Below are 9,576 nucleotides of genomic sequence, written 5' to 3'. Positions count from 1 at the left end.
GCGGAGTTTACGCGCGGTCTAGAAGCTGCGCGGTGCCCTGGTTATGCTGCGTAATGGCAGGCCCGAACCAGCAGCAGACCTGTGTTGCCCAGAGCGCGCGGGCAGAAGTGACTCTCGGGTCATGCGGGGGTCAAGCCCTGCTCGTCCCCAGCACTGCCTCTGCCGTAGGATGGTCCTAGCTGTAGGAGACCGAGCTGCACCTTTGGAGGGAGCAGGGACAAGGAAAAGGAAAGGTGTGACTGGAGAAAATCTCGGGGAGGAACCTACGGGAGCCAGGCCCAGAAGCCCAGGGCGAGACCGAGGCGGCCTCCGCTGCTTTTGCTGCTGCTCGCGGCTGGAGCTGCCAGGGCCGCCGCCACCGCCTCCTCCGGGCGGGCGCGGGCGGGCGGGCGGAGTGGGGGACTCTCCCGGCGCTGACATTTGCAGGCTGCCCTCCTGATTGGTCCCCTTGCCGAGCTGCTCACGGGTTCATTCAACTGTTAAGCACCTCCCCGTCTCTCTAAAGGACATTATAATGCAAGAAGCCCCCTTTTTAACCACAAACCGAATTTTCTTTCATTTAGGTGATCTATATATATCTATATCGTATAGCTTATAGCTTATATCTATTTTAAATAACTTAAAGCCGCTAAAATTTGGGGGGGAACAGCTTTCGCCCTGGAGCGGTGCGCGATGCTGTCTCACGCCGACCTCCTGGACGCCAGGCTAGGTGAGTGCGCGCCTCTCGCCCGGGCAGCCAGGAGAAGCCTGGGCAGGAAATTGTCAATTTGTTCCTTATTTTACCTTAATGCGCCCTAAATGGACTAATTTCTTTAAAAGTAATTGTGCTGCATTAAAGTTTAATTTGATTTAACATCGTCTTTTTAAAAAAAAAATCTATGGAATATGTAGATCCAAAAGAGGACTTGGGAAGTGTTGTTACTTTTTGTTTTTTCCTTTTTTCCCCTTCTTCCCTCTCCCTTATTATTATTAAATTTTTTTGAACGGCGATCTACCCTGAGCTAATTTGTTAGGAGGTGTTTTTCTTTCTCTCTTTTCCCCTCCTGTTTGCTTTGATTAGGAATTTTTTTTCCTCCTCTTTTTTGCTCTCTCCCCCTGCCTCATTCTCTACCCCTCATCTAAGAATGGTTGAATTTGTAAAAATCTGGCACAAACGAGAAGCCGCTGCAATCGAGGCAGATTTGCTAAGTGTGTTCACTGAGAAAGGAGAAAAGCCAAATTCATCCTCACAGGCATCCCCGCCTGCAAGGGACTCGGCATTGCCAATGGCTGAGAGAAACGCGCCTTTTATTTCTCCGGAAGGAAGTTGAATTCTGTAAAGTTTGATTCACTGCTCTGTCTATAGTTTCCTTGAGTTTCCTTAATGCTGTCTGGGTTGCTGGGCTCTGGGTTTCCGGTTTGGGAATCTTTGGTGATGGATGTGACTCCATTTTCCAAACACTTTCTCTGATTTGAGGGGGAGGCGGAGCTGATTTGGGTTGATTTCAGAGGGTGGAAGGCTTGGAGAATTATTCATCTTCCAAAAGTGAGAGGGAATCGGCTGAGGGCCGGCGGTAGAGTTCGCCAAGCTGTCTGAGCGCAGGTGGGGCAGCAACCAAGGAATCGTTTAATTTTCTTTCTTTCTTTTCTCCCCCCTCCCACCCCAGTCCAAGGATATGCTCTCGCTTTCCTGGGACATCAGGGGTACGGTTCATGAAAGGGACTCGAAGGCATGTTTCTTTGCCGGGACTGGGAGTGTTCCACTGCCGGAGATATGAAAGCATGTGCTGTTTACTACGAGAGCCGGCTGCAGAGAGAGGGGAAAGGGCCGGGAGATGGTATTCCAACTTGGCTGTCCAAATTCTGGGGAACCCAGCTGAGCATCCCGAGAGTTTCCTTCATAGGGCGAACGTGGGCGCAGAGGGAGCCAAGGATGGGGCTAAAGGAGGACCGCGCAGGGAGGATAGTCCCTCCTGGCATCGCCAGGAAGGTAGTGACCGCGATCCCCTTCCCTCCTCAGGTATGAAAGATGCTGCCGAGCTTCTGGGCCACCGGGAGGCGGTGAAGTGTAGGCTGGGCGTGGGGGGCTCCGACCCTGGGGGCCATCCGGGGGACCTAGCGCCCAACTCCGACCCAGTCGAGGGAGCCACTCTGCTGCCCGGGGAGGACATCACTACAGTGGGCTCTACGCCGGCCTCGCTGGCGGTGAGCGCAAAGGACCCGGACAAACAGCCGGGGCCCCAAGGAGGCCCGAACCCCAGCCAAGCCGGCCAGCAGCAGGGCCAACAGAAGCAGAAGCGCCACCGGACGCGCTTCACCCCGGCGCAGCTCAACGAGTTGGAGAGGAGCTTCGCGAAGACTCACTACCCCGACATCTTTATGCGCGAGGAGCTGGCGCTGCGTATCGGGCTGACGGAATCCCGAGTGCAGGTACGCCGGGCTTGGGCGCCGGGGCAGAAGGCAAGGTGGGGCGGGAGGATTTGGGCAAAACAAACGGGGTCTTTTCCCTGTCGGGGTCCTGGGCTGCTCTTCGGCTGCCTTATAAGTTCCAAGGACAAGCAGGGCTCCCACCTCCCACCAGTATAGCCACATTCCTGCAGAAATGCCTCAAAAGCGAAGCCGGCGTTGTTCTACTGTTAGGTCGTCTCATTCGTCCTGAGAAGGGAAGCTCTGCGTCTCCCAGCCTCCGCGTCTCCCAGGCGGCTAAGCTGAGCGCGCACCTCCACTCCACCTCGAGTTCTTCACAAGTATTTCATTACCCCTAATGAGTTTGTGTTAAGCGTCTGGATACATGGGGGGAATGCAACAATTCTACAGAAAACTTGAAAAGGGAGGAAATAAGGCATGATGGCACCTTACAAAAAATCCATACCTGAGTTTCACGGTGCAGCTTTATTCTCTTGCATATCACCCTCCAGCAGCTCTAAGACAACAAACCCCGAGCTTTGAGGTTTGCAAAGGTTTTAAACTTTGATGGTCTACCGAAGCGCCGCCGAGAGCGGCTGTAAAGATCCCCCAGTCTTTGAACCCTGGTTTTCCCCTTAAGGAAACTGGGGATGGGGGGACTGAAGGCTTTCTGTTGTAGATATCCGATCTGAAGAAAGGACATTTAGGGCAAGAAAGATTGACAGGTAGCAGACGAATTCGTTACTGATACCTTGTTCTCGGCCAACCACCCTCCAAGTTGTAAAGTATATATAACTTTGAAAATCACATCTATAACTTTTCTGCAAATCGAGGAATAAAAGTATAAGCTCAGCGAATCTCATTTCCCCCCGCTTTTTGAAAAAGAATGAAAACAATATATCAGATCTTTTATGGACCACTGCTCTAGGTGAAATACCAAGGCGCTCACTGAGTCTTGAGCTATCCAGGGTTCTGAAAACCTTCCTTTCCTGTCTTGAACATGATAGTTTCTCTATGTCATCCAGGGTGTCAATTTCATCTCTAGCTGCTTTAACAAATTAAGTTTAAAGATCCCAGTTGCTTTACATTTGATCTAAGAAGTAAGAGACAAGGGTGTCCATAATCACAGTGTTGAATGTTTATGTCTGCTTTCGACATTGTAAAAATAGTCTAACCTGGAAAAACAGATATGCTTCTGCTGTAAGTAGTCAGCAAATGAATATCTCTGGGAACTTAAAGTGGTCAATTAATAAAGTAATCATCAAGGTAGAACATAGATTAACATTTTTACTCATTGTAAGTCCAGGTGGTTTTGTCAGTGGACTTTGGAAACCCTGAATCATGGGCCATTGAAATTGAACACCCCAAAAGTGTTAACTGCATTGTGCAGATATATATTATTGTTTAAAAAGATTTTTACTTCCCACCTCTTTTTAAATCTGAAGCTGGGTCCAAACCTTACCAGAAATAAACAATTTCAATACTTTCATTACTGTTAATGATAATACTGGCTTCTTAAAATCTTGTAGGTTCAAAATTCATAAATTTGCTTTTTGTCCCTCAAGAGAAATACTACCTAATAATTTTTGTTTTAAAGAGTAAAATGCTGTTGCTTAACCTAGACATAGTGGTAATTAGTTTAAATTAAAATAGAACTTAGAATCACAAATAAAATATAATTGGACAACCGACTTTATGAAAAAAGAAAATGAGGTCTATTAAACTTTATTAGGTCTTCCAAAGGTTAATGGCAGTGGTTCTTTTAATAGAAAAAGTTGTAAATGAAATAAAATACAAACTATGTAATAGAAACAGTTATTTTCAAAAAGTACACAAAAGAATAATCAAGAAGAAAAAGACAAAGTACTTTAATTGTTCTAGCATAATGTTCAACAAAAGATAATAGCTTGAGGCTGCTGATAGGAACAATTTAATAGAATGGCAATTTCAATATTTTTAAAAATAATGTTTCATAGTTTAAAAAGTAATCAGATCAACATAACCTTCTTAATTAACATTTCAAAATGATTAACATTATGTAATGTAATGCAAAAATAATTTATGGAAAATGTATTTACTTCACAATTCACTGTACCATTGCTCCTTGACCAAATTCAAATTAAATAGTAATTGGTTTATGTTCTTATATGATGAGTACTTCATAGTTTTCTTTATAGTTAACAGATTGCCACACATTCTTTTCAGTATGTGGGCCACTGCACTGATTAAAAATGATCTAAACATTTAATTTATTACAATTGTATGCTTTTAAAGATTTTTTTAAATTCTAGACTAACTGATCCAACATACTTATTTTTATCTATATCTGGTATATATCACACTTTTAAGTACTTATTAAAGCACTTCTACTCACATGGAGGCCAATTCCATGTCTGATATCGCTCCCCTTTTCTGGCTAGTGTAATAAAACCATTCCTTTTATAGCATGCCATTATTAGAAACCAATTTCAGAATTATTTATAACCTAGAATGGCTTATTAAGCAGCAATGCGAGAATCATGCAAATTACGCGATCAAATGCAATATAATAAGCATAATCATTAGTCTCTAGCACGGATTAATTAACTTTCAATATTTTATTTACATAAAAACCAAATCAGTGAAATAACTTCTGCACAGTCAGGCTTGCCTTTCAATATTTTATACGAACAAAAATAATGTGCTGTAATTCCATTGACCGTGTCCCCCAGAATGGCCCTGTCACCTGCCACATCTTAATAGGGGGACAAGCTGAGAGTATTTTCTAGTTTTCTAATGGAATGAGAAATTGCATTTTCTTCCTCTCCCAGCACTATTAAAGTGTAATGAATTCGGCCCAGAGTTCACGGCTGGCTGATCGAAATGAACCTGAGATCTCGGCTTTAATACAGCTCCCTAGATTTCCTCCCAAATCTTCACATTAATCATTTGCTGGATTCCAATGAGATCTTCATAAAGCGTTTGCTTCGAGGGGGAAAAAAGTAATATTCTCTCTTTCTCCCTCTCTTTCTCTATTTCTGAGCCATTTATAGGTGGGGAATTAAACGGGCTATATATTTTAAAATACATTTACAGTATGTCTATATTACTGTAACAGCAGATATCATGAAAGTGGATTTTTAAATTCCAACCTCCATTAGATTCTCACTGTTGTATTAAGCATTTTCTGAAAAGAGCTGCATTTCAAACTGAGTACAAAGTTGGCCAGTGGCTGCGGTTAATATATTTTCTGGAGTTGTCATCTGTGCATTCTCAAAATCTCCCTTAGGTTTTGCCTGCATTTTAATCCGTCATGCTCTAGTTTTCAAGTGGAAACATTCACATTTTAAAAACATATGCATCATAGCTTGGAACGGAGGTGCTCAGACCCCATGCAGATTTTTTTCACAACCCCAGTAAGCCATGAAACATAAAAAATTTTGTAGCCATCATTTGACTACTAACCCTCAAACATAATTGAGCACGATTTTTCGATTATTCCTATCATATTTAGTTCTTTAACAGCTGTTCTTTTCCACCTGTGCCTGAGGTCCAGAAACCTTTCTAGCAGTTGTGTTTTCCACTGTAGGGGCAATCCCTCCGGCCCTGCCCTTCTTTCTTCTGCTTCTCCAGAACCCCCCCCCCCCAGATGTCTGCCACCCTCTTCGCCCACTGCCCAGCCCAAGATATTCAAACATTTAGGGATTCACTGACACTTTGCAGGCCGTTAGGAACCGGTCTTTATAGCTATCTTTCTAAATATACCCGAGTGCAGAATGTGAGATGTGGGGACCGTTCGGACATAGACATCCTCCCTGTCTAGGGCTCCATCCAGTCTACCTCTCCTCAATGCAGCCTAGGATGGGTAATGCAAAGTGACCTGTGGCCACAGGTCTCCTCACTGTGCTTTCCTTGGCTTCTGCGGGTTACTCTCTGCTCCAGGCCGCTAAACAGCTCAATTCTCCGCCGTCGGCATTGATCCCAGTTACTATCAAGGGCCCCGCAGTCTCATTAATCCGTTGTGCCACCTACTCTAGGGGCTTTAGCAAGTAAGGGACCCGGCATCTTTACACAATCAGGAAATTGGGGTAGGCAGAAACACGGGAAATGGGGTAGAAATCAGAGAAAGATGAAATGATGGGTGATGGCTTGGGTGCGGTAGAAAGGCCAGGGCCAGCTCAAAGGCCGGCACTATGTCTAGAGTGCAATGCCGTTCACACTAGTAAGCGTGGAGGGTCTTCACCTGCACAGTGTAACATGCCTCTGTGAATAGCTGGCTTACTGAGAATAGGTCAGGTACATCCATACTCATGATCCTTTAGCTTGCAGAATAAACACTAAATAGCTTGGATTAACAGATGAATAACCTTTTGGTCATGAATATGGTCAAATTACGTTTGTCACATTCTAAGAGGAAACTCAATCAGTACCTGAGTTGTGTCTTACGTAATTTATATTTGTGCACACTAAACCTCCAACTGACTATGTGTTAAACTGCAAGCCTGCCAGGTAGGCGTACTGCCAATTATTATTAAAAAACAAAACAAAACAAAACAAAAAACCACACACAACCCAAATTCAAGTATGGGGAAACAGGAAGTTCTCTTGGTCAGGCAGTTTACCTGGTATCTTTCAGAAGAACTCTTCCTTCCCCTGTGGTGGTGAATATGGCATTAATTGTCAAGTTTGTCTGGTAAGTTCAGAAATTCAGAGGTATTGTTAAGAAAAAACGAGTACGAGGCTTATTTTTATTTGGAGTATATTTTATCAAACACATCTCCTCTAAAAAGAAAGATATGTGGGTCTGAAGCAAAATCAAATTTGTTTCATTACTAGTGTGTGCTTTAAACTTGACCTCTAATTTGTACTGGTCAGAAAATTTGTTTTCAGTTTATACATGAAACAGATCAAACAGGGGAGACTTGAGGAATTGGAAACCTTGTAATTCGGGGTTCTCAGCAAGTTTCTGAAAAGAGACTTGAAGGACGTGGGGCTCAGGGCCCTGGCAGCAGGTTCCAGCACATCTGCACAGCTCAGATAAAAGGTGCCCTCAGAGGGGTTCGAGAATGAGGCATGGAGACTTGTGGCAGTAGAACCAGTCGCTACAAATCAGAAATCACGGTGGCGACCCAAACAACACCGTAGCTCAGTGCGGCTCGCTTTCCCACAAGGATCACTATATTAACCTCTCCGCTCTGTCATCCGTGGCGTTAGGGGTTTTCCTTTGTCTTTCGATTTTGAAACTGGCTATGTCATCCTCAGCCCCTCATCAATTTCCAAATTTCCAGCGTTTCTGAAAATTCTATAGCCCATCAGTGTTATAAGGCACGCTATTAAGCCACATGGGTACACATGTTTATCTTCATTTGTACACCTGTGGGTCCGATTTTGACACATGCCTGCCTGCAGACTTGTGCCTCTAAGCAGTGCATAGAAAGTGCCAGCGTGCAGGGGCGTGGTGAACACTGCACGCGGTGGTATGTTTGCACCCAGTGTAAGCGCTCCGGGGCACTATCAGGACCCCGGAGGTTGGCGCTTGCTGCGTGCAAGGGACTCCGGTTGTCTCGAGCTGACGAAGAACCGCGGTCTCTGGCTGAGTGTACGGGCACTTTGGGCAGGTGGTACTTGTCCCGCCTGGGGCAGTGTCTGACGCAGGTTTCTCAGGCTCAAGCCCCCGCCCCACCCCCTGGCCAGCCGGCTCGCTAATAGCGCTCTGTGTGTCTCCCGCCCCGCCCGCTCCAGGTCTGGTTCCAGAACCGGCGCGCTAAGTGGAAGAAACGCAAGAAGACCACCAACGTGTTCCGCGCGCCGGGAACTCTGCTGCCCACACCAGGCCTGCCTCAGTTTCCGTCAGCCGCCGCCGCCGCCGCCGCCGCTATGGGCGACAGCCTGTGCTCTTTCCACGCCAACGACACCCGCTGGGCGGCGGCCGCCATGCCGGGCGTATCACAGTTGCCGCTGCCGCCGGCTCTGGGCAGGCAGCAAGCTATGGCGCAGTCGCTGTCCCAGTGCAGCCTGGCGGCCGGGCCGCCGCCCAACTCCATGGGCCTGTCCAACAGCCTGGCGGGCTCCAACGGCGCGGGGCTGCAGTCGCACCTCTACCAGCCCGCCTTCCCCGGCATGGTGCCCGCCTCCCTCCCCGGCCCCAGCAACGTCTCCGGCTCGCCCCAGCTCTGCAGCTCCCCGGACAGCAGCGACGTGTGGCGGGGCACGAGCATCGCCTCCCTCCGCCGCAAGGCGCTAGAGCACACAGTCTCCATGAGCTTCACTTAATGCAGCCGCGCCCCAGCCCGCTCCGCCCCCGGCGCCGCCCCCAGGGCCGCCCCGAGGTCCTTCCGGCGCGCGCCCGGGCCCCCGCTCCCTGCCCGGGCCCCTGCCCCGGCGTCCTGCCCCGTCCCCCCACCCGGCCTCCGCCACTTCCACTTCTCGTTTTGTTCTCTCCTCTCTCGTTCGTTCTCTGGGGCTCTCCCCAAGCCCCAGCCCGCGAGGCCTCCCCTCCACCTGATTTCGCCCGCCCCGGTCCCCACTCTCCTCTCAGCTCCTCTTCCCGTCTCCCCCAACTCTTCCCTGGCCCCCTTCTCCAGCACTTCACCCCACCCTTTCCGGCTACCCCCCGCCACCCGGCTCGCAAGTAGCGTGCTCGCGCCCTCCTCCCAGCCTTCCGACTGGCGGCATTCTCACCTACACCTTCAACACGACGCCTACGACCCCCTCACCCGCCGCCTCCCCTCCAGTCCCTTCTTTACCCGCACCTTACGCCCCTCCTCCCGCGCCCTGCAAAAAGCATCCTTCCCGCCATTTTACTTACCAGGGAGTCGACTCAGGATCTGAAATCAGACACCAATGGACTGGTTTGTGCGCAGAAACACACACCCCCGCACTCTCGCTCACTTTCAGACACTACACATACACGTACACACACGCATACACAGTGCACCTAGGTCACACACGGACGTGTTCAAGGGACAGCACAATGTTAGGGATTTTCGTCTTAAAGGAGGACAAGCATCTGCTACAACCGCCTCATCTGAGGGCCCAACTGATATAATTTGATTTATCCCTGTATTCTTTCTCCAAACTCCTCTTTTTCTTTCCTCTCCCACCACCCTACCCTTGCCCCGTCCGCCCAGTCACATCCATGCAGCCCTCTATTGGCTTGCAAAAGAACACTTTTATTTTCTCTTACTTTTATTTTCTTTAGCACAACTGTGT

The 9,576-nt window shown here is 48.1% G+C and overlaps 1 protein-coding gene across 1 annotated transcript; it reads left to right on the top strand.

The window, feature by feature from the left end:
- The first annotated feature begins 1,656 nt into the window (after positions 1–1,656).
- On the top strand, positions 1,657–8,659 carry LOC122490105 (orthopedia homeobox). The gene is made up of 2 exons (XM_043592627.1): positions 1,657–2,409; positions 8,107–8,659. The coding sequence occupies exons 1-2, from the start codon at positions 1,693–1,695 to the stop codon at positions 8,635–8,637; spliced, it is 1,248 nt and encodes a 415-aa protein (XP_043448562.1). The 5' UTR covers positions 1,657–1,692; the 3' UTR covers positions 8,638–8,659.
- The last annotated feature ends 917 nt before the right edge of the window (positions 8,660–9,576 follow it).

The sequence above is a fragment of the Prionailurus bengalensis genome, chromosome A1 (genome assembly GCF_016509475.1).
Source record: "Prionailurus bengalensis isolate Pbe53 chromosome A1, Fcat_Pben_1.1_paternal_pri, whole genome shotgun sequence".
NCBI classification, from domain to species: Eukaryota; Metazoa; Chordata; class Mammalia; order Carnivora; family Felidae; genus Prionailurus; species Prionailurus bengalensis.
The sequence above is the reverse complement of the archived record's forward strand: the minus strand, read 5'-3'. Positions and strand labels throughout refer to the sequence as shown.

What these genes read in the sequence shown, in the direction of transcription:
- LOC122490105 (XM_043592627.1), top strand. Translation starts at nt 1,693, where the DNA reads ATGAAAGGGACTCGAAGGCATGTTTCTTTGCCGGGACTGGGAGTGTTC. An exon ending in TGACGGAATCCCGAGTGCAG is followed by an intron (nt 2,410 to 8,106) that starts GTACGCCGGGCT and finishes CGCCCGCTCCAG; the next exon opens with GTCTGGTTCCAGAACCGGCG.